The sequence below is a fragment of the Anabrus simplex genome, chromosome 8 (assembly GCF_040414725.1).
Source record: "Anabrus simplex isolate iqAnaSimp1 chromosome 8, ASM4041472v1, whole genome shotgun sequence".
NCBI lineage: Eukaryota > Metazoa > Arthropoda > Insecta > Orthoptera > Tettigoniidae > Anabrus > Anabrus simplex.
Window position 1 is genome coordinate 246,945,460 of NC_090272.1, and position 26,471 is coordinate 246,971,930.

Consider the following 26,471-nt stretch of genomic DNA (forward strand, 5'->3'; position numbering starts at 1 on the left):
TTATCACTCCGTGCAATAATTTTGTGGGTCGGTACCTGTTATGGTAGACCTCGCCGAATTTTAAAACTGTTTCCCGTGCCGTGTGCACGTATATTTTTTTAATGAAAATTTTGAGATGAAATCTCATGTCACTGTAAGTGTTGGAACTTACTATGGCCCCGTGATTTTCCAAAACCTTATCATTACTCCGGGTCATGAGAACCCAGTTCGTGTTAAATGTACACCCTAAATGTATGTGACTGGACCATTTTGCATTTATTAGTATATGTGTGGTGTGCTTGTTCCCTCGTTGTCTGCTTCCTCGTTCATGTTGCAGCTTGTGCGCACAAACTCCATCCTGAAGCTGCTGTTTCCTGAAGCGCCCGAGGACTGGTACATCACAGGATGTCATGGAAGCTCAACATTCGGTGCTGGTGATTGCAAGTCATGTGTCTGTTTTCCATCTGGTGCGTTGTACGCTGTCCTTACTGGCCATTTGAACACCGTCTTCTTGCACATTGAACAGTCCATGTGTGACCAGTGTTGTTTCTTCTATGTCACCCATGACCAAGTAAGACTATTCCTAAGTTATTCTATATACATGAATGGAAACATACTCGACGTCGAGAAATTCGGACCCTAAACTTGTGACACCTAAATTATTATGGACTTGACATGTGAAGACGTGCCGAACATTTTGAAAGGTTCTGGTATCTTGTGACTGTGTGGTACCTTTCCTGGTGCATACGACCGAACTCTACCTGCTCATCGTGGCCCCGGTGGTCCTCTTTCGGCGGGGGAGACTGTAGCGTTATTAACAAATACGCTACCTGTGATACATATATATATATGTGAACTATCTACTGTCTACGCGACATACATTTATATGGTGTCTCTCATCGGAACTGGTATTTTAGTGAAATTACTCATTCCTCTACGGACATTATGTTCATGGGCCAAGTACTGTACTGAGCCATGATTTTCCCGTGCATATGGAACTGTTATTCTACTCTAAGGAAAGACTAAAACCTTGAGTCTGGTAGACTTGGTGATTTTAAAGCATGAGCGCTGTGAACTGTTGGAATATTGGTCATATTTCCTGTCTAAACGTGGCTATTGTGACTTTTCTGAACACTGTGTATTGCTTGATAATACTTCTGCATGATATGATTACATAGTGGAACGATACATGAACGCCTACGCCATCTGTGAGAGTGGCTAGGAACTTATCTTGTGGTTCGGCGGTCTCCGCCAGAGCGTGTAGCGGAGTTGAGACTGTGTCGCGCCTAGTGACGGTGTGTGAAAGTCGTCTTTTGCTGTTGGACTTGCTCGTGGCTAGAAGCTAAGCCATGTTTAACGGCCGCTCTGTAACAAAAATGATTACCGAAGCTGTTGGTATCGGGTGATAAGGGGAGTACACCTCGCCTAACGAGGAAATATAATACCGTAACGTAGTTATATATATTTGTTTTTGGTATGTAAGTTTTTATTTAATTTCTTATCTGTGAAGTGCGCGGTAGTGGGTTGTAACACGAGGATGTTACTTGAGCATTACTGATCACCTCAAAGTTCGCCTTTTGGTCTTATTACTGTATACTTATATATATAGTTTTGGTGTTGTTTCTGTATTTTATAAGTGTATTTATTGTAAGTGAAGTAAGCTACGGCTTGGTGATGGAGTTCATATTTGAAGTGTGTGATGCGTAACAGCGAAGTGCTGTATGCTCTAGTAACGAATCCAAATTTCGTTCCTGCCTTTTCTAAATTTGTGATTCTCTTGGTTTATTCTTGTTTCTGATGTATCTACGTGTGTTTTGGTGTATTATTTGATTCGTGTGCCGTTTCTTTTATAAATTGCATCTTCATTTGGCAGTGTTTATTATGGTGTACACTATCATCTGTTCTATCTGAAATTTCGTTCCTATATTATTGTTTGTGACTCGGTTCGTGTGATTCGGCCTTCTGTTACTCGTGTTACGACCTAACTACTACCATTGCACTGAACACCACCCATTTTTCTTAAAGGGCATCATTATTATTATCATTATTTTTATTATTATTATTAGTTGGACTTTTCATAGATTTTTATTTAATTCATACGTACAACTAGGGAATAGGATTGTATATTTATTGCATTTTTTCGGGTGGTTTATTTTATTATTGCCCTATAATATTAGGATACCTACCTTTATTACTACGATGAAATGCTTTAACAGTGTAAAAATTTTGAAGATGTAATTGAGGGTTTTGGGCACCCCTAGTGTGGAGTGATTGTTGCTTGGGGCTTATCTTCTCTTCTCTGTATTGTTGCTTCTCTTATCTTATCGCCGTGTGGCAGTTACGCCACGGTCATCATTGTCAGTATGATTATTGTCTTGTGGGGATTAGCATCGGCTGTCGCATGCCGCTGTCATTAGTATGATGTTTGTTTTGCGGTATTGAGGCAAAATCGTGTGTTTTTCTATCTTGCAATGTGGGTTCCGCCTCTTTAAATTGTGCTTTTCTGGTCGAGTTGTTACCGATTACCACATCTAAGTTACTATGTGGAGTGATTTTAAATATACTGTATTAGTGTTGATTTTATTTTAACTATTGTACGACATGTGTTTGGATATTGATCGGGTGTAGTGTAATGTCCCGTTATTTTCTTGCAGTGTTTGTTTACGTTATGTGCGTTTGTGTGGAATTATCCTTCAGCTGGGACGTGTCGAAGCCCTCTATTAAATAATTCATTGTAAATTTTATTAATATGTTATGTTTGTTCACTGGTGCACCAGAAGTTTATTTTACAAAGAAGACTTATTTTAAAGAATATTAATTTTATTTATATCTAGATTTGTTACCTGTTTGATTTTCGTGGATTCCAGAAGGAATATAATCTTATTTTTTAAAATTCATTACGTGAATTGGGGTCTAGTGATTTTTCTTTTATTTTTAATAATATGTAAGAATGAATTTTCTTTTAAGTATACATTAATTTAACATTTTATATTGGTGTTATTTGGGCGATGCCTGTCGCAATTCCTTATGATCCCATCCTCTAATCTTATCTCTTTGGGTTTGGTCCTGCACACTTCCATCTTTGGCATTGTTGATGTTGTTTTCTATTTATTTGGTATGCGCACGTCCCTATGACGTTTGTCATTCTCTTGTATTGTTTGAGGGCGTGGCAGGAGCTATATCAGATGAATGGAGAGTTGCTATAGTAAGCCCTGTGTATAAAGGAAAGGGTGATAGACATAAAGTTGAAAATTACAAGCCAGTGAGTTTGACGTACATTGTATGTAAGCTTTGGGAAGGCATTCTTTCTGATTATATTAGACATGTTTGTGAAATTAATAACTGGTTCGATAGAAGGCAGTTCGATTTTAGGAAAGGTTATTCCACTGAACCTCAACTTGTAGGATTCCAGCAAGATATAGCAGATATCTTGGATTCTGGAGGTCAAATGGACTGTATCGCGATTGACTTGTCTAAAGCATTTGATAGGGTGGATTATGGGAGACTACTGGCAAAAATGAGTGCAATTGGACTAGACAAAAGAGTGACTGAATGGGTTGCTATATTTCTAGAAAACAGATCTCAGAGAATTAGAGTTGTTAAAGCTTTATCTGACCCTGTAATAATTAAGAGGGGAATTCTTCAAGGCAGTATTATCGGATCTTTGTTTTCTTATATATATAAATTATATGAGTAAAGGAGTGGAATCGGAGGTAAGGCTTTTTGCGGATGATGTTATTCTCTATAGAGTAATAAATAAGTTACAAGATTGTGAGCAACTGCAGCGTGACCTCGAAAATGTTGTGAGATGGACAGCAGGCAATGGTATGTTGATAAACGGGGTTAAAAGTCAGGTTGTGAGTTTCAGAAATAGGAAGAGTCCTCTCAGTTTTAATTACTGCATTGATGGGGTGAAAGTTCCTTTTGGGGATCATTGTAAGTATCTAGGTGTTAATATAAGGAAAGATCTGCATTGGGGTAATCACATAAATGGGATTGTAATATAGGTTACAGATCTCTGCACATGGTTATGAGGATGTTTAGGGGTTGTAGTAAGGATGTAAAGAGAGGGCATATAAGTCTCTGGTAAGACCCCAACTAGAGTATGGTTCCAGTGTATGGGACCCTCACCAGGATTACCTGATTCAAGAACTGGAAAAAAATCCAAAGAAAAGTAGCTTGATTTGTTGTGGGTGATTTCCGACAAAAGAGTAGCGTTACAAAAATGTTGCAAAGTTTGGGTTGGGAGGAACTGAGAGAAAGAAGAAGAGTTGCTTGACTAAGTGGTATGTTCCGAGCTGTCAGCGGAGAGATGGTGTGGAATGACATTAGTAGACGAATAAGTGTGAGTGGCGTTTATAAAAGTATGAAAGATCACAATATGAAGATAAAGTTGGAATTCAAGAGGACAAATTGGGGCAAATACTCATTTATAGGAAGGGGAGTTAGGGATTGGAATAACTTACTAAGGGAGACGTTCAATAAATTTCCAATTTCTTTGAAATCATTTAGGAAAAGGCTAGGAAAGCAACAGATAGGGAATCTGCCACCTGGGCGACTGCCCTAAATGCAGATCAATATTGATTGATTGATTGAGGACACTGGTTGGGGTGAAAAATAATGGCACTAGACAACAGCATACTGGGGCGTTTTCTCCTGATACCTGACAGAAGTTTTCACAAGTTTGGAATTCCGGCTGAATTTACTCATGGTCCATTTACCCAAATGATACAAGCCAACTCCTGCTGCAGAATGGTTGTATATTGTTGGCTATTTCCCCACTGCCACGTAATCTAAATCATTGATATTCATATACTCAAGTGAAAAATTGGTTCTGGGCATGTTTCATTCGATCCTGCCTCCTGTAAAACTAAAGATCATTATCTTTAGAATTGTGCGTTATCATACTAGTTCAGTAGTTTTAATTTGATAAGCTGTTTTGTGGTAACAGAAAATGTGAGAAAATTGGCTAAGATATTTCTGTGAATGACCACTTATTTTCATGTGTGCGATTAAAGATCATCCTAAAAATAGTTCTTGTAGGAAAGCCAATTTCTTAACAGGAAGTCGTAATTTTCAAGATCATGTGCTATGGACATTGTGGCAGCTGGCTGTTATGTGCTATATGACAGGTTCATTGCTATGCAAGAGAATCATCTACTATGAGCTGTGCCATCAAGCTTTCTTGGCATTTGCAATCTGCATATAAGCATTTATGCTTTTATGATGAAAAGTCCTTTTAGACATACAAAGAAAGGACATTTCTTCAATGAAATACATTTCTGTGGAATTATACTAATCCGTTTAAATCAAAGGTCCTAAGAGGATTTCACTGTGTTAGGTTATTAATATGGAAAGTATTTTAAGGTGGAGCATATGGTCAGAAAAGGGGGAAATACATATAAAAAGGTGGTGATGAAGGTTTAAAATTGTAACCGGTTTTCAACGGTTACACGATACACAGTTAAAAGGGAGGAAAATATATCAAATTACACGGTACTTTGAACCCTGGACACGCAATAAACATCAGATGAACTGTGCCGAATACACACCAACAAATATCAGGTTGGGCAACTTGATGACTATAAACAAGGAACGTGGAACGGGGGCTGGGAAACCCACCAAAGGCCATAGAGATGCGAAGGTTGCGGGTTTCCAGAAAAATCAATGGTGATCTCTTGTTTTCAAAATATTATTTTCCGAAATCAACATTACAAGGTAACTTCCGAACATATTAATTTATCCACACAATCCAGTCACATAATTTAAGAATACAAGATTAGATGTTGTTTGACAAGAGCCTTGCTACTAGGCCAAGAAGTTAACCAAAAATACAATTCTGAAGGTAAGAAGGCACACAAGATACAAATACAATTTAGAATGAAGGTAACGTGCTTTCTAAAACATCTGCGAAATAGAGTGGCGACTAGGGCAAACTCCTATGTGATAACACCAGCGAACATAAAATGTAAATTAAAACGGGACTGACATCAACCGTGTTTACCCCAAATCAGCCCATCCTAGGAGCGAGGATACGCCGATGTGCGTCAAAACGGCAGGACTGACAAGAGAACCAAAGACCACGAAATCCTGCCTCGCTCACTTAAAAAGGGAAGTCTGGCCCTGGTGCAATTACTGAGTGACCAATCAGAGCACAGGAGCTTGCCTATCACCACCCACATTCACCAAGCACGACTCTTTATCCAGTCGTGATGTTTATACAATATTCCCGAACATATACAGACACTAATCACAAACTTTCCATTTTCCAGAATTAGTAAGGACATATTTCTAGAATCCACAACCGACAGGGGCCAACACACCCTGTTCTAAAAGTCTGCGTCACAACCTTTCTGGACTGTTCCAGCTATTATAGAACAATAAATTTTAATCTAGTAGTTACTTAAGTAGATAAAGGGAATACAAATAAAACATACTACAAAATATTTTACACCATACAGGTGAGGAAGCTAAATGGAATACGAATAAAATATTCTACCACAACACTCCACATCATACAGTGAATATTCCTTACAAAGGTTTACAAATAAAATATTTTACAACAACTTTCCTTATCAAAGAGATTCTACATAGGTCTGAAAAATAGTTTCCCATTTACTGGGTTGTAATAAACTTGTTATGGTGGATTGCATACATCATTTCATTGTCGCTGGTACTTTGAGCTTGGTAGAGAGAGAAACTCCGCTTGACATCTGCAGCATTCATAAAGGGAGTTCAGTCAAAGTTGCACAAGTTTCCACATCTGGATTATTCTTCAAATTTAATTCGAATTCGTCTTTAGCAAATCCATCAAGATTCTCCCTAACACCCATCAACTTCTTCGAAACTTTGAATCACATCAGACAAGTACTTGTAGCCATGCTTTACAAAAAGTTCTAACTCTAAGTCTTTGTTGTCGAGAAATTGTTGGGCCTGCTTGATGGCTGCTTGAATCCGTTGAGTCTAGGGCACATATGAAGCATTTCATTTTATCAAAAGTTTCACCCGAGAAAATCTGTTGAAGCAGAGGAAAAAAAAAGATTGTCTAATCTTTTAAGAAATGCAGATAAAAGTGGGAGGAGAAAGTGCTGAAGTATATAATAGAAGGGAAAAGGTGCAACAAATTGTGTTATTTCATGTCCACTAATACATATATTTATATGAAAATAGCAATGTTCTTCAAAAGGTGCTGCAGCTCAAAATCGCTTTGTGTATCATGTTATGTTTTCTTGATCCTTGTTTAGTTGCACAAGTCACTAGTTATTAGTATTCTGTTAAGAGTTGTTCGTCTGAACATTCTTTGTAAAGTTACGGTATAGGTTCGAGCTGCTATGAACACATAACATTCTGATATCTTTTTCATTCTTTCTTATTTATAGGGGCAAAATACCTTCCCAACTTCCGACTGCCAAGTGAAGATAAAGGAAGATCCACGTGCTATAGATGCTGATCTGAGTTTGGAGGAGGTTGATGTAAAAATTGACATGGAGGAGGTTGATATAAAAATGGACAAAGAACCTTGTTCTGATGAGGTATCTACTTTTTTATAAATATATTCTGGCACTTTATGGGTAGCATGGGAGCAATCACTCACTGGTGCAGGAGGCTGTTGTTTGGAACATAAAATATGTTTGCAGTTGTTGATAGTTTTGACTTATACACACACAACTTTGGTTTTGCTGAAGCTTTCCACTGTAATGCACAGGCAGCTCTCATGTGAGCACCTTGCTGTTGCTTTCACTTTCTGCATTCATTTCCACTACAAGCAACATCATATCTCAATGAACTGAATCATTGTAATTGTTGTTCACCAGCAAAGAAATACTCTGTTTAAAAAGCTTCACTTTCTCACTTCCTGCGGTTGACTGTTGCTGTTCTCATTGTACTAACATTGACAACTTTTAAGTTGTTCACAGGTAAGGTAGACAGGATCAATATACATTCGTGAGCAATTGAATTAAAGATGCCTGGCTAGTAGCTTGTAGTGCACCCTTTCACCCTGATGACAGCGGCCATGCACAATGTTATTCCTTCTTATACATCAAAAGCATTGGGGAGCCATCCTGATCATTGATCGCTACACAGTCTGATAATCCATGAAGATTGATCGGAGTGGACTCCAGGGCACGCATATCCCCCTTAATAGCATTCCAGATATGCTCATTGGAATTGGGATCAGGGCTCCTTGGCAACCAGTCAAGCATCTTCTCATTATTATAACAAATTTGACTTTTTGGGATACCTTTTTTGTAATTTATTGACTAACACTTCAACAATTTTAATTTTAGTTATGTCATTCCTTACAAGCATCTTCTCATCTGTGTAGTGCTCCTTGAACCAGTCATTTCACAAGTGATGGGCTGCCGTATGTACAGGTTGCCTTTTGGGTGCTGGAGGCGATGCAGGGGTGAACCTGATCTGCCAGCATGTTGTCAAATGGACTAGACGAAATGTTCACCAGTGAAGGATGTTTATAGATGTACCATGGCTCTCATTTCATCCTCTGTCATTAGTTCCGATAAGAGGTTACCGTCACCACCAGCCCGAACTGTACCTTGCTGAGAAGATGGATGCATTGCATCTTGTGGTTAAGCCATCGGCATGTACTACACCCTTCCGGGCCTCGAATGGATGACATATGCATAAGAATGCCTCCACGTAACGGGGTAAACACCTATGGATGAGATTGGATTGAAGAGCGGGTCGAATTGCTTAACGAGCTTCGAACCGCTTCCCTTCCTACTTACTGTGCTGGCCCGGCAGCATGAGCACTTGGGGAGTGGTACGTTCGAAAGAGAGAAAAAAAAAAGAAACAAATACTTAAGATGGAGCCTTATGTAGATAATATGAAAGTAGGATCTCTGGGTTCAAATGCCTACTGGATACTGCTTAGCACTGCTACAAGTGACAAGAATCATAAAATAGGGGTTACGAATACTAATTTATTCAAATATGACATATTAAAGAAATTGATAGAACTCTATACAATGAACTCTCCGCATATGGGAGGAAAAGAAAATAATGATCACTTTAAAATATGAATCGCCCATGAGCGTCGTCTGAATAACGGTGTAATTGAGGTTTTGCGATTGCTATCGTTCATCTTTCCTCATAAGTTCATACCGTTCATGACATTTTTATATTATTCTGTCGATCACACCGAGAGATGATCTGATGTCCCTACTCACATATTACTTCCTGTTCTTAGCACGAAAATAACCGGGGCCTACGCTACATAATTACCATATTAAAAGAAACATTTGCATAATACACAGACAAACACACATACCATTTAGCTAAACCCCGGACTTCCTCATCTATCACCAAGACCACACAACGTTGTACAAAGGTTCTGTTTGAACTCAAAAATATATGCACATTAATTACTAAACATACACAGATATATATATATATACACTTCATGCATAAAGGAGAGCCATTCCTAGAAGGAAGCAGCATGGTTATCACTGTCTCTGGCCCAAGGCGCAAGCTTGGGGCAGCTCGCTCGAGGGGGCCATCCTGATCCAGGGTCGAACTGGCCGACTCCCGACCGAGAGGTACTGTGGATTCCTGAAAATCCCTGGACTAGCTACAGTCTCATATTACCGGATATTTGGGGGAGATCCCTACTCATTTATTAATTACCTTCTACATCACCGTGATATTATCATTGACGGCAGTGTTTTAGTTGAACCATTTAAACAACAGTAATTTACGGGGAAGGCCCATAGCCTCAAACCTTAACTATAATAGCACAGCGGGACCAGCTCTGTCGTGAAGGGCGAGGAGCAAACACTCACAAAACAAAAGAAGGGAAGGTCATTCGCTACTACATCCATCACTCATTCATTAGCCACGGCAGATTCTTGACCCCTCTCAATTACAATGGCCAGCCGGGGCACATATCCCTGGCCCATTTCATTTGTTTATATCATCTTACCGCTGAGTTCCCAAGAAATACACTTTTATTCTCTCCCTTCTCATTATTACCGCTGAACGCCGACTGTGGGCACGATCACTTCTAACTCATCTCATCGTAAATTCCTCGGGCATTCGGCCCTCTCATTACGTCTCATATCGCGTATCTTCTTTCCTTGGGCATAGGGCTCTCATGACTCCTCAGTCAACCTTTCCCATACTCCTCGCTCCTCGCACAGGAAATATATATATATTTAAATCTTTTGACCAAAGATTAGAGACTCCTGCCTCTGTCTCTCACCCCGGCTATAGATTAAATAAATATACTCCAGACAATTCTGGCCAATTAATCAAAAATCAAGGGAGACTCGTCCATGGTACCTCACAACTACCTACATAACACAGCATATACCTCTCCCGGCTGGGATTTCTTCTCTCTTGCTGTACATGCACTGATTATATGTGTAAGCTAGGCATGCATTGTCTGACTGACCCATGAGTTTCCCCAGCATATACGATAGCCACATGGGACAGTAACTAACAACATTTTGACATGGTTTTCCCTGCTCGCCAGCATTATTGTTCCAGCCACCCCTAAGGGGAACTCAAATATTCTCCTAACCTTGTTCCCATATTTGCTAGGACATTCTACATATTACTAAAAATATAACCCTCACGATAAGCTAATCATTAAGAAAAAAAAAATGGGTCGTCCGGGTATTCAGCTCCCTTGAATTTACTTCAACATTATAAAGATCAATAAAATTTCCATATTAGGACATGCATTATCTTACAACATTTTGATATTTACAAAAGAAAGCTAATCCTATACCCGGTTACATTATCATGCTTAAGAAATTAGATTTGGACATCACTCATCTGTTTGGTGGCCGTTGTTTTTCCTTCCACGGGAGACCCATGGTGGAGTTTAGTGCTGCATGACCCCGGGGCTGGAGGCGGGCGTGCAGTCCTTCATCCCTGGTCCATACAAGTCCGACATCCTGGGGAACTCGTTCACAGCTGAAATCTTACAGTAATCCAAAATGGGTAACACTTCACCACTCGTCACACGGCCTCTATTTCCAGAGTTTACACCACGAATAAGCAGGTCTTTCAAATCACGGCGGGCGCGTTCACAGCAGGGATCGGGTGGCTCACGAGACTCGAGCACCTTGATTCAGAGTAATACTTTGGGTGATACCAATTTATTAATATCACTGACTCATTTAAGCCGGCATTGTCCCAGCCGACTTCCGCTACTCGTTTGTAAATTATGCTCGCGGATTAACTAGTTTGACACGCGCCACAGAGACAATTCACCTAGGCTCGTTTGGCCTCCCGTTTACACTTCACATAGGCTTTGTACTGTACCGGTTACGACCTGTACATAAGTATTTTTTGAGCATAAGTTACGTTTATTTACCACGCGTAATGTTCCGAGAGCGCCTGGTTTGTTTACCAGCAGCGAGGACCAGCTAGCGAGTGTATGACGACTGTGAGCTGTGACGTAGCCACAAGGGCTAGCTAGACCGCCCGCTCGTCTCAACACGTGTTACCAGCCTTGACTGGTATTTTCTGGATTCCACGTCACTTGTTCTAGAGAGTTCGATGGAGAAAATTTTGAAATTTCTATAATAATGATGCTAGCGAGTCGAGCGATATGTCATCTTGTTTGGGATCACCTAAACGTCCCAATGCTCGAGTTTCAAGCAAATCCATCGAGGGATTCGAGAGATATTCAGTCAAACCGTATTATGATGTAGACGTCCCGAATCGAATAAAAGGAGGACCTACTGTAGCCTATTCACACAGTCTCAGCTGAGTAGTCAGCGGGCACACTCTTGCTGCTACTATCATCGTGGAACTCTGTCATGCTACAAGTGTGGGAAGGCGATTCTTCCAAGTACTGTAAAGTGGACTCGTAAGACTACGAGTGTTGTAGAAAATTTTCTAAGTCTTCGTAATTGAACTTAGAGGTGTTAATTGAATGGACTTGTATTATTTACGTGCCTTCGAGACTGAAACTTTTCTAAGTGTTTGGACTTGTATTATTTACGTGTCTTCGAAGCTGGAATTTTTCTAAGTGTTCGTGAAATGGACTTGTATTATTTACATGGGTTCGAGACCCGAATTCTTCTAAGTGTTCACTAAATGGACTTGTATTATTTACATGGGTTCGAGACCAGAACTTTTCTACGTGATCATTGAATGGACTTGTATTATTTACGAGTATTCGAGATTGGAATTTTTCTAAGTGTTCGTGAAATGGACTTGTATTATTTACGTGGAATATTTGCGACTGTTGAGGAACTCATCCTAATAGACGGTGATTGATTAACATTGCTAGTGATGAACTTCAACTTTCCCACGGCTTTAAACGAAGTTAGGATTTCACTTACATTTACTCAAAGACTTGTACATTTGCCAGTGTTGGTTTAAAAGACTTATAAATTTCGTCAGTGAATTTACTTATGTGGAAGGACTTGTGTTTCCGTCAGTGGTCACTCAAAGACTTTATGAATTTCACCAGTGATTAACTTTAAATATATTCAAACTTCCAAGTGAATGGACTTGTGTTTTCCATTCGAGTTTAGGCAAAGACTTTCACCTTCGCCTGTAATGAACTTTGAGTTTAACTATAATTTCACAAGAAGGGACTTGTATTTTTCGTTGCCAAAAGTTATTCAGGGACGAGGATTTTCCTAGTGATGAACTCTAAAATTATTAATACCACCCATATCGTTTTAGGAGTGTTGGAAGTCTTGATGTACAATTATCAAGATCTCTGCATATAAGTTGATCATCCAAGGTGTTCATGGACTCAGTGCTACTAGTGACCTTGGGAACATCAATCCTCTCAGTCTCATTGGGCTGAGGTTGTACATGAATATCTACAACATTGCCTGGATCACCGGGGTTCAACCCGGGCCTCAGAGTTCGAGACATCTCTACTTGCCGTCAATCCAGACAGTCCAGCTGCCTCTGTCTGGAGTATCTGGAGTCCCTGGAATCCCTGGAGTCTTCTGGAACGTGCTTCAACCTGCTTGGCTTGGTGAGCTGGAGAACCTGAGCCATACTATTGGAATACGAGGAAGACAATCCATTTCTACTTAGAGGTGATGTGCAAATTCATGACTTATTTGAGTAAACTCTTGTGCAATCAGAGTCAAAGTTTTTCTGTAGATAGGACCCTACCTCGTGTACCGAGCCCTAGCTACAATTAATCCAGTTTTTCGCCCTGAGAACTATATTCATGCTACTTTAAACTTTAATCTGAGAGTCGGGCTCTTTTACTGGTACAGTACTTCACGGCCGCGACGGACACAATAACACTCTTAGTAAGCGGTCAATGGGTTCGGACTGTAAAACTGGAGCACCACGGGACACACTGTCCCTTCTCAATGACCCGCAAAGAACTGTCTTCTGTGATGGCCAGCCCGGCCTATATTATTTTCCCCGCGGGAAGCCTGGGGCGTAAACGTTCACGGTTCATTAAGGACAAGAGCTCCTTTCATACCGAGAATTGAAGACATTTAAATAGTGCATCTTGTAGCCCTCTATCTCCTCTTTCATTTGAGCAAGGCGTGCTGGACCTACGATCGGCAGTTTTTATGCAATTTGCTTCCCGCCTTTGATTAATTCATTAGCGTCCCTTGGGGGGTGGAGTCATCTTTGAGCGCGACTCTTGGCGTGGATGACGCTCTCGCGTCACATGTGTTAGCAATATGTTAAAATCTGGACAGCTGGTGACCTCATTTCTGGCGGCTGGAGGAGACACGCACAAGCTTAGTGCTGCTGCAGTTTGTGTTGTTTGTGTGGTAATAATCAGAGTTGTTGCGCTTTACGGTTCTCTGCGCGGGTCTATTCGAGTTAAGGAATCGGTGTGTGCAAGTGAAAAAGTGAGTTCTCCTTTTGAATGGCTACTAGCAGAGAGAAACTACTACATTCCGGCGTTTTCTCTGACTGGATGCGCCATTTTCCAGACTTATAGGCGCCTCCCTACTAGCTCGGAGCCGGACAAGCCTAAGCCTGGTCGCTCAGCGATTAGGGGCTTGCTTTGCCTCCTACTTCTGGCTGGAGATGTCAACTTAAACCCCGGTCCCACCACTTGTGAAATGAAAACAGACATAAACATCTATTGTCAGAATGTGCAAAGCCTAAACAATAAGTTATCTGATTGTGAACTATCCCTGCCAGACTTAAGAGAAGTTGACGTGATTGGACTTACGGAAACATGGCTCTCTTGGGCTAGTGACAGTGAACTACCACTCAGTGCTAATTACAGCATATTCCGTCGTGATCGCGCTACTCTAGGTGGTGGGGTGTTGCTAGCAGTGAACAGTGCTTTACCATGTAAACGAAGGACAGATCTCGAACGGAATTGTGAGCTAGTGTGGGTGGAGCTACTCTTTCCTCGACGCCCTGTACTTGTGGGATGTTACTACAGACCACCAAATAGCCCATTGAGTGACCTTGAACAGTGCCTGGACTCAGGCATTGCAGCTCTCCCTCATGGTGAAGTAATTTTAATGGGCGACTTGAACTTGTCTATAAAGTGGTCTTCTCCAACTACCGGACTGTCAGCTAACAACTGTGACACATACTTTATAGACAGTTTTATTAATGGCCTCGGACTAAAACAGTTTAATATGTACCCAACCCGTGGACCCAACACCCTGGACTTCATACTCTCCTCATTAGAACTTAAAACAATAACCCCAGGCAGAAACCTTTTCCTGTGTGACCACCAGTCCCTCGATGCTACTCTCCTCCTCCTTCCCCACCCCTCCTCAAAGCCTCACAGCAGGACATTCTGACCCGCACAAACACCCATCCCCACAGTGTCCGCACAGGTAGCAACAAGACAAGAAATATGGGATAAAAAAAAAAAAAAAAAAAAAAAACAAACAAGTGGAAGCAAAATTATCCAAAAGTAAACCATCACAAAAGGTACTTACCACGAATAAGACAAGCGACCAGAGGCCATGGAAAGAATGAAAATAACTATCACTGTATGGTTTCAAATACTACAATAATAACACGTCCAGGTTCTTTTGAAGTAAATAAATATATTTAATCAGAGAAAGAAGTAATATTAAGATAACTCTGGACTCAGAACATCAACAGGAATAAGAAAAATATTCAAAGAGAAATAATACCAAAACACAACTAACCTACGGTTCGAACCGGCCTAACTTATTGGGACCCAATATAAAATTTCAGTACTAGCCTAACCTACCTTCTTATTTATAAATTACCAATAAATCATGATACCTTTTAAAGTCTTTTGGTTTAGATTAATTATTTTCGCACCATTAACTTAGTTAATTTGCATGAAATAAATTTGTTAAGTTAACTTTTCTTCTCTTAGAAAATACACTAAGCGAATACAGAAATTCTTTGAGGTACTAAGCGAATACAGAAATTCTTTGAGGTACTAAGCGAGGAGGTGGTACAAAGTTCATTGTACCCACACCCAAATAGAGGAAAACAAGGAAAAACCCGAAATTAAATTGAGAATAAATCAGGAAAATCATATCACGCGGGTAAACGGGGATACCAAGAGATAAATCAATAACCAAAGATAAGCGAGCCAAAAATTAAGGACAAATATTAGCTTTCAACATTACAGCATCCCACAGGAGCATAAAACCTTTTGTCAACAACCCTCAAATCCGGCTCCATAGCAACAACAACAATTAACATTCACTTCACAGAGAGTGAACCAATCCCAATGAGAAACGCAACAATGGCAAAACAGACCGCTTTAAAAGAAAACCGCAATTTCTCAAAGGGAGAAGAAAAGACATAAAAGAAAGGCAGAAATAAGCAGAAAATTCGCACAGAGATACCTTATACAACTTCCTCGCTTAGCATCTTTCGTTACCCAAGAGTAGGCCCTCTAACAAGGGTTTAAGACATCACCTTTTTGAAAATGAAATAACGGAAAGGTGACCAGAATAAATTTTACAATATTAGTAACACATTTTTAAGGTTTCCAATTTTGAACAGTTCCTAGTTTGGAAAACGATACAAAGCATGGGAACTGATTTCTAATCACAGCACACCGCCGAAAAAGTTATTATTATTATTATTAAATTCAAGTTCAGGTAAATTTCGATTGGTAATTCCAGTAGAGGCATTCCATGTATCACAACCCAACTAGCACAATCACTTAGACGAAATCGTAGATGAAGTTAGAGGAAAAGTTATAACTTACAGTCTTGGCGGTGACGTAGAGGAAGGACCCCGTACTTACATTAGGCCGAAGTTCAAACAAATAAAACTAGTAGAAAATACAACATCTGCGATGCTCCAAAAGTTCGTCCAGAGTACAGGAACTCATAAATCGGGGAATGTGACCCCGAAAATGCACTGGATCAACCAGGCACCATCTTGAAGTTGAACATCATAGCAGAGCTATACATGCACGTCTGTTCGGCTTCCATGTTCTCGGCAGACCCCCTCTCTCTTCCTCTTACAACGGTAAGCGGAAGTTGGCTTTCGTTACTCCAGGATCGGGATGCGCCAGAGGTTGCGCAGTAGGTTACAGACCACGGAAATTAAACGACTCCCGGTAGGGCATATTAACCAACAGAGTTTACAGACCCGATGTAACTTCGAGTAGTTGCGTATAATCAAGTTTCAAATAAATAGTAACTCACCCACAGTCGTAGGAGAAGGAAGCAGTTCATTAATTTAAGTTACTATGAGGATTAAGTCCATATCTCGCAGGGAGATAAAGTGAAATAATTTCCACGGAGATAGACTCCAACTCGAAAATGTCAAACAAGGAGACAGTGTATTAATACTGTCTCAGCCTCCCGCCCAGAAACCACACGTACACTCGTACTTTATGTTACACATACTGCGGTGGTCCAGAAGTATACTAAATTTTGGTGAAGGAGTCCATATGAGTAAACGACACACCGAGATAAGTTCACTTCCATGCACTCCCTTAACATGATTGCATTATGCCTCAGGAACTCCAACATACCAATGTATATGCCTTCCAATTGTAGTTAGTACCTTTAAACCCGATGCTTGCTTAGTTCAGAAATCACAAGAATAATAAGTCTGTTGTACTACACCAGCCACATAACCAAAATGTTGATTCATAGTTCACATACAGTAGATAAATGCATCATGATTACGATGAACTCCCGGAATAATCTTCTTCAAAAGAAAATTAATTTGCAAGTTCTTGGGTATTTTCTGTTACCATAATTATATCACCTCTGTACCAGAACATGTTTCAGTTAACGAATGGAAAATTCCCAAACATCAATTTTAAACCTTGAGATAGTAATAGAGATATTCTCAATCTTAATATCAGTTTTATATATCGAGTTCCCATTTACCTACTAAGAAATGCAATCTTCTTGTTTCAATATCAAGATAAACGAAGATTACCACCCGAAAAGAAAGGAACGCAAGGGAGCAAGGAACAGGGAACAAGAAAGGATCATAAATTGGTGTATGCAGTACTACATGATACCCAAGATCCAAGTATTAGCTTTAATTTAAATTTTTAACTTGCGCTCGATTGAACTAGGGCCCGAGTATATCACAAAAATACCCCAAATAATGCATAACACAAGCAGAACCAAGGTAACCAGAACTAACTCCAACAAGTAGAACAGAACAGAGGCTGACCTTCAACACAGCGAGCTCGCAAAATTCCAAATTTCACAAATACACCAGAAAAGATGCAAATGAATATCCAACAAATGAGGTTCAACATTCCATATACACCATGCATAACCAAGATGAACAAGAACAAGGAGAAGGAACCAATACACAGTCAATTAGCAACGTTTCAGGTAAGCGAAAATAGAACAAAAATATTGAAAAATCCAAGGCTAAAAAGGTAAACAAATTCGTAGCAAGGGAAGGGTAGGCAGGATCGGTTGGAGACCTCTAAAGATCATTTAGATGGAGGGTACGCGTTTCAGTTTGTCATCAACAACAGACCAACCAACAAACACCAAGCTACCAAAACTTACAGATCAAAATTAAGTACAACACAGGACCATAATTAGCTCCATGGAAGCAACGGGACAGAAATAGGGACAGGAGAAACTCAGGAGGGAACAAAATCTGGAATCAGGTAACTAACCTACTGCATGGAAACACAATCACAATTCATTCCACAAAGGGACACCCAATCAAATTAAAAGGAAATTTAAAACCTCAGATCAGAAGACCCCAAAAGGAAAATAACGAGCACTGACCAACACAGCGTACACTACCGGATACCCAATAGGGTCTCAGCATTACCTGGTCTATAAATACGTGACTTTCCGATCACACTGTCGCTCTACAGCCAACAGGTGCCTCCCCCTATCTCCCAGGGGAGCAGGCAAATAAAACATAAGTGGCGGCATACGAGGCAAGTCCATGGAAAATGCTCACAGAAGCATGAAGAAGGCAGTTCTCAACTAATAGACCCCATAATCTATTAGCAGGAAGATTCCAGTACCGACTAAGAGAATCCTAATCCGTCCCATACCAGAGTAGCAAACTCAAAGCACGGTAAGATGGTCCACCACCAATGTCAACAGACACCAAAGAACCACTGAGAGAAGAACACCATAGAGTGGCAGATAAAATTTAAAATGAGCATTACAGAAGAACCAAAAACAGATACGATGACATCAGATCAACCAGAAATGCATGGAGACAGGAAATGAAGGAACCAGGAAACACGAAACCAGCAAGTTACAACAAGGCAAGATAGTTCCAAACGAGAAATAAATCCATGTGACGGGTTATTCCCAAATCTACAGAGGCACAAGGTAAAACATCAAGGCAACACATCGCCCATACCTGACATGCCATAACCACAATTACACACACTACAATAATAATAGTAAAACCATAATGACTACTCCAAGCCACGTGTTAGCCCTTAAAGGGATTAAAGGAATACACCATCCTCAACAACATGCTCAGTAATCAATATGCAAATCCCAAAATCAAACTTACGGTACCGTACACTTTCCTCCAAACACAGGATCACGACCAAACCATTACAGGTTAAAAGGAACTCAGTCCTCAGGTGTTATGACCCTACTGCATCACTCAACTCCAAAACAATAAGTAGATAAGGTAAAGGGTTTCACAGAACTCACAACTCGAAATGGAACTAGGCAAATAAGGATAGGTTAAATGAATTTTGCAGAAGAAGTATACCTGGACACATGATAACTTCAACATGGTACCAATGTCAGATATGCCGAGAACTACCAAATACAAGAACCTCCATATATGATCAAAATTTACATCAGGATGACGACAAGGTCACAAATTTCAGACAGAATGAGCTAGTTTAATAATTCCACCATAGACAATTCACCAGCAGGAACACTTGAGGCAGGCCGCACTGTACAAATACTTCCAACCAGGTAACAAATACAACCGATAATAGGGTACAGAACACAATGAAACAGAGAACCACATGCAATCAATAGTTTGGAAAAGGGTAAACAAGCAAAGACACTAAAATGTCCAGGCACGTGGCCAACAAGTCACCAACCCAATCACCGATTAACAGAGTTCAACTATAGCCCATAACTACCCAATAACAGATGACATAAAGTAACATGCCTCCGTCCACCACCTAACGACACACCAAACGGACACCAACAGCAAGACAAGGTAAAAATGGAAACCACTCATGCAAAAAGCACAGCCAAGTCTCGCAGCTAGCTCTGATCAGCAATTGCACAGGAAACAATGGAAACACATCACCACCGACTGGTTGTATAAAACATAAATGATGACTTCCAAGTAGATATAAGGCTCTACACTTTAAAGACAAGTTCCCCACGGGACTAATGGTAACCAAACAAGGTTAGGAAACATTTACCAGACAAAGTAAAGGTAAAGATTTTCGAGGTAACAACCGGCCCAATGTAAAGAAACATCACAGGCAGGATTAATTTCAAAGTTTAACAATCATCAAGAATTAAGTACTCGAAAGAAACAGGTACAGGCATGCACACAATCCCATTTAGGCCAAAATAGGTAGCAAGGCATAATTTCAATCGCACAGAGCAAATATGAGTAACACATACATGCCAACCACATAAACCAGGAAAGGTTTTAAACGGGTTCATAGACACTAACGATGGGAGGATACGATGAAATGCCAAAACAGTTCAGCAGTAAATCACACCCATACTGACCAGGCACAAGGTAGACATGCCAATAGATTAAGTACATGCAAGGTTCACACGCTGTTAGCAACGCAGTAGGTAAAATCAACAACGATAGTTTCTCGCAGAATGATTTTAGCACAGTCGAAGCATCATGTCAGGTAAAATAATAAGAATAACAACAAACCTGGGAAACAATATAAAACGTCAGGACAGATAATGTAATAAGTTCCCAGAGTACAGGTCAACGATCATAATCCAGTAAAACAAATAACGTCACACGCAACATATCCGAGCAGAACCAATAACTCACTTAAACGCAATTAATTCCATAACCACAGATTAAATCATTTTCGCAGGTAGACCATGAAAATACTGAACAAATAACCACCAAGAAAATCACAGAGTACACGGCAAACTGTGGTACACTCGTAGCCCAAAGCCAATCGATTCGTGCTCAAGTGTCGGTCATTTCACAATTTTTTAAGTTAAATGATGATAAATTCAGAATTTAGAGTAATTGATAAACTTCAAACTCACCAATTTACGAAGAAACAAAGAAGGGAATGATACAAGGCACCTGAAAGCAGTAAGGCAGGCAGGCGGGAAACACACGAACAGCAGCTGGTAGGGCAATACCAACATCACGTACACAATCCAAGAAGGTAGCACACAGCTCAACAGGGAACCGGACAAAACACCCCGAAGATATTAACATGAAACAAATTTTTGTACAGTTAAACAAGATGAATGCATTTCCTTTACATTTTTTAATAGATATCTTAACATGCCTTTCATTACCCAGACACACCTTTTAAAACCATACAGTGACAACGTTAAGGGGATGCCAAGAGGGTCAGCTACAAGCTGACGAAACACAATAACACAAGGGTCAACAAACAGGCGAGCAATTCTGAAGGAACAGCTCGCATACCGCCCAGAGCGAAGTGAAAACAAATGACAACCACGCTCTGGAGCTACCACTGACTGACCCGCACAAACACCCATCCCCACAGTGTCCGCACAGGTAGCAACAAGACAAGAAATACGGGATAAAAAAAAAAAAAAACCAAACAAGTGGAAGCAAAATTATCCAAAAGTAAACCATCACAAAAGGTACTTACCACGAATAAGACAAGCGACCAGAGGCCATGGAAAGAATGAAAATAACTATCACTGTATGGTTTCAAATACTACAATAATAACACGTCCAGGTTCTTTTGAAGTAAATAAATATATTTAATCAGAGAAAGAAGTAATATTAAGATAACTCTGGACTCAGAACATCAACAGGAATAAGAAAAATATTCAAAGAGAAATAATACCAAAACACAACTAACCTACGGTTCGAACCGGCCTAACTTATTGGGACCCAATATAAAATTTCAGTACTAGCCTAACCTACCTTCTTATTTATAAATTACCAATAAATCATGATACCTTTTAAAGTCTTTTGGTTTAGATTAATTATTTTCGCACCATTAACTTAGTTAATTTGCATGAAATAAATTTGTTAAGTTAACTTTTCTTCTCTTAGAAAATACACTAAGCGAATACAGAAATTCTTTGAGGTACTAAGCGAATACAGAAATTCTTTGAGGTACTAAGCGAGGAGGTGGTACAAAGTTCATTGTACCCACACCCAAATAGAGGAAAACAAGGAAAAACCCGAAATTAAATTGAGAATAAATCAGGAAAATCATATCACGCGGGTAAACGGGGATACCAAGAGATAAATCAATAACCAAAGATAAGCGAGCCAAAAATTAAGGACAAATATTAGCTTTCAACATTACAGCATCCCACAGGAGCATAAAACCTTTTGTCAACAACCCTCAAATCCGGCTCCATAGCAACAACAACAATTAACATTCACTTCACAGAGAGTGAACCAATCCCAATGAGAAACGCAACAATGGCAAAACAGATCGCTTTAAAAGAAAACCGCAATTTCTCAAAGGGAGAAGAAAAGACATAAAAGAAAGGCAGAAATAAGCAGAAAATTCGCACAGAGATACCTTATACAACTTCATACCTGCCAACTTTCCCGATTTAGGCGGGAGACTCCCGATTTTCGACAGTTTCTCCCGCCTCCCGATTATTCTACTATTTCTCCCGATTTTAGCTTATTTTTTTGTGAACTCCAAACATTTGATTTCAAATCCCGCCTTTTCAGCTTTATACGCGAGTGGCCGGAAGTCCTTCGCTCATTGGCCGCTTTCAAATGAAATATCGACGTTTGTTAATACGAGAAATGCGCGCGAATGTGCGATGTTTATTGAAACCTGTATATCGTGACGCGAATATCGATCGTCAATCTCTCGTTCTCGCGTGCTATGCTATGTTCGTGTTCATTCGCATCAGTCTAGTCGATTCTCGAGATTAGTTGCTAGAATTTTGGAGTCGTTTTTAGTAATATTAGTGACAGAATTAAAAGATAGAGACTAGTGATTTTAGTAGCCCTTTGGAGACAGTTCTGGCAAATTTTAATTTATTGCTTGATAAATAGCATTATGCTTCTTATAATCGCGCGGGCGCATGATGCAATATATTAATCTACGCATGGCATCGAAGCGCATAACTGATTCACACGTGTGGAGCATGAGTTCATACTATTTTCGGAAGGCTTATCAGAGACCGATCATCTATCTTCTCACATACTTCATGTGAGGGAATAGAGATGTGTAATTTTTAGCCTTGTAGCCTCGTATATAGCAACATTCGGGTTTGAGGCAAGTGTTATAATAATTCCATACTACTCCTGTATTGTTTGAAGTTGTGACAGTGTTCTTAATTGTTATTAGAAGGGGTATTGAATTTAATGTGTGATTATGGGGAAGCCGTCATATAGTATATACAAAGTTAAAGAACCGGACTGAGTGAGTTGGTGCCGTGCGGTTAGGGGCGCGCTGCTGTTGGTTTGCATTCGGGAGATAGTGGTTCGTACCCAACTATTGGCAGCCCTGAGGATGGTTTTACATGGTTTCTCTTTTTCACATCAGACAAATGTTGGGGCTGTACTTTACTTAAGGATACGGTACTTCCCACCCCTAGGCCTTTCCCATCGTCACCATAAGACCTATTTGTGACGGTGCTAGGTAAAGCAGATTGTAAAAAAATAAAAACTAATAAAAAACGTATTATTGGTACGTAATTTCAGAAAGTTATGTGTAAAATTGGTATAGGCCTATACAGTATCAGCAAATACATGCAACCTTCGTTGTCTGCTGTCGAGGAGCTGGATAATGAAGAAATATTTTTCTTCTGACTAGGTACGTGAATTTAATTTCTTAAATGATTAGGGCTTAATTATCATTCAAATGAAGTGCAACTGGATTATGGTAGTTAATTTGATTTAGCGACTTTTAATTTAGAATTTGGTGACTTTTGGCCAACACTGGTTAGCAACACTGGTTCGGATGCTTCTATTGTTGAGTGTTCTGTTTCATATTTGTGTTCAGTGTTGTTCTGTCCTGTTCGGTTAGATGCGTGCATGTGTTTTAGTGAAGCATATCCAGTATTTATTGACGTTTTTATAGTGGGCTGAATGTTATTTGCTTTCCCGAATCCCTGAAGGTGGTTTGTTTTCGTGTTAAGTGGCTGTTTATAGATTATAATGCAAATTTTCGTCATATTGTAGTGTTTTTGCTTGGTATTTTGAATTTTCACTATGGCCAAGAAATACAGTTCTGTTTTCTTGAAACAGTTTTCGGAACAGTTTCCGTGCATTATTGAATCCAGGAAAGGTCCATCTTTTGCATTTTGTACTGTTTGTCGATGTGATATTTCTGTATCACATGGTGGAAAAAGTGATGTTTCAAAACACATGGAAACAAAGAAGCACCGAGAAAACGTCAAGTGTATAGACAGTAATACAAAACTAAATTTTGCTGTTAAAATTGAAGGTGATCGGGTGATAAATGCCGAATGCTTGTTTACAACATTCATTTTGGAGCATAATTTGCCACTTAATTGTGCAGATCATGCAGGTCACCTTTTCAGAAAAATGTTCCCGGACAGTGATATTGCAAAGAAATACGGCTGTGCAAGAACAAAGACTGCTGCAATTATTGGAGAAATGGCAAAGAAAGAGAAAGAAGAAATAGTAGAAACTTTGAAGAAATGGCCATTTTCTGTTTCAACTGATGGAAGTAACAAAGGAGATTGTAACCTATATCCCATTGTTGTTACTGTATATAATCAGAAGAGACAAAAAATTGAAAGCTGCTTATTGTCTGTACCTAACTTGAAAGGGGACTCTACTGGTGCGAATATAGGTGCCCTTCTTCTCAACACTCTGAAAGAGTGCAATATTCCACTTAATAACTGTTTAGCCTTATGTTGTGATAATGCACCGGTAATGGTTGGAGTGAAGAATGGAGTTGCTGGTGTGCTGAAACATGATATGCCTGATCTCTTTGTTGTTGGTTGTCCCTGTCATTTGTTAAATTTGGCTGCAGAAAAGGGAGCATCATGCTTGCCATTCAGGATTGATGATTATTTGGTGGACATTTACTATTTTCTACAAAGAAGTACTAAGAGAAAAGAGAAACTGAAACAATTTCAGGAACTGTACAATGCCGAGACTAGGAAAATTTTAAAGCATGTGTGCACCCGTTGGCTTTCTGTAGGCAAATGTTTATCCAGGTTGTTAGAACAGTGGCAGCCTTTGTCCAGTCTGCTCAATTATGAAGTAAAGTCTGGTAAGACAGGTCAGCTTGGAAGTCTCGAAACTTACCATATTCCTAAAATGAAACAAACATCAGTAGAAAGTGCTGCCCCTTCAAGGAAAAGAACCAATGAATCACCAGTCCCATGTTCTTCTTCACCCAAAACAACTAAACAGGATTCATTCATTAAGTGCAGTCTGTCTCGTGAAGAAAGAATATTTATGTTCCTGTCATCAAATTTAAATAAGGCTTTATGTCTGTTTTTATCAAATGTTATACCTACATTTGATAAACCAAATGTAATTTTGCAGTCAAGTGTGCCTCACATCCATTTACTGCAAGATCTGCTGCTGGACACATTAAGGAATTTGATATCGAAATTTGTACGACCTTCAGTGGTTAAATCTTCCTCTCTTTTGGAAGTCGATTACCACAGCAGGGTAAACCAGAAGAATGATTGTGACTTGTTCATTGGTAGTTGCACTTCCCAATTCGTAGAGCATCTGAAGCATGATGAGAAGGAGGAATTTTTCTCATCAGTTCGAAAGTACTTCATTGCCGCATGTGACTACATTGTCCACAAGTTTCCATTGAAGAATGAAATGCTGAAGAATGCGACCGTTGCACGAATTACATCTGCATCCGAGGCTTCATTTACTTCTGTGATGTATTTTGTGGCTAAGTTTCCAGTGTTACTGAATGCAGACGCAGGTGAAGAGCATGAAGCCATGGATGAATTACAGTCCCAGTTCTGTGCATTTCAGATAGATGATATACCAGATGAGATCTTAATGGAAGAAAGAATTGATGTGCAGTGGTCGATGGTGGGAAAATTAAGAAGTGGTGATGGGAGTCCAAAATATGATAGATTAGTTCGTGTTATTCTTGGTATTTTAACAATTCCTCACAGTAACGCTGAATGTGAGAGGATATTTAGTCAGGTGACTAAAACACGAACACAGTTCAGGTCATCTATTGGTGATGAAAACTTGGAAAGGTTGTTGACAGTAAAATCAAGGCTACAGGGCAACTGCTTTCAACAAATCTTTGACAGTGGGTTTCTCAGACAGGCAAAATCTGCCACTGCTTCTTCCTTTAATCAACAGCAATTTTCTACTGATGGAGAAGCTTCTGTAAATCAATAAGATGGAAGGTAGGCGTACCATATATGTTCTTATACATTTTCCGGTGTTGCGTGTTTATACCATATATTCTTATAAATTTTCCGGTGTTGTGTATTTAAGTATCACAGAATACCAATACATATGTGAGAGTAAGATATTTGTGGATTTAGATTCCATTCAGTTTTGCTGGAAATATGTGTTAATTTAAATGTGGACATGATGCATGGAGCTTGCTACGATAATGTATGTATTGTGGAAGACATGTAGAATACGCAGTTTTGACCAATTTTTTCTCCTGATTTCTCCTGATTTTTCCTGATTTTCAAATCAAAATCTCCTGATTTTTGGTTTTGTAAAGTTGGCAGGTATGCAACTTCCTCGCTTAGCATCTTTCGTTACCCAAGAGTAGGCCCTCTAACAAGGGTTTAAGACATCACCTTTTTGAAAATGAAATAACGGAAAGGTGACCAGAATAAATTTAACAATATTAGTAACACATTTTTAAGGTTTCCAATTTTGAACAGTTCCTAGTTTGGAAAACGATACAAAGCATGGGAACTGATTTCTAATCACAGCACACCGCCGAAAAAGTTATTATTATTATTATTAAATTCAAGTTC

The 26,471-nt window shown here is 39.6% G+C and overlaps 1 protein-coding gene across 6 annotated transcripts in view; it reads left to right on the forward strand.

Moving 5' to 3' along the window:
* Window positions 1-26,471, forward strand: part of LOC136879064 (gastrula zinc finger protein XlCGF49.1) — a 253,540-nt gene that overhangs the window by 71,949 nt on the left and 155,120 nt on the right. For all 6 annotated transcript variants that reach the window (XM_067152811.2, XM_067152810.2, XM_068228942.1 and 3 more), the window contains exon 3: window positions 7,359-7,511. In XM_067152811.2, the coding sequence (XP_067008912.1) occupies window positions 7,359-7,511 (153 nt within the window). The remainder of the gene's footprint in view (window positions 1-7,358; window positions 7,512-26,471) is intronic.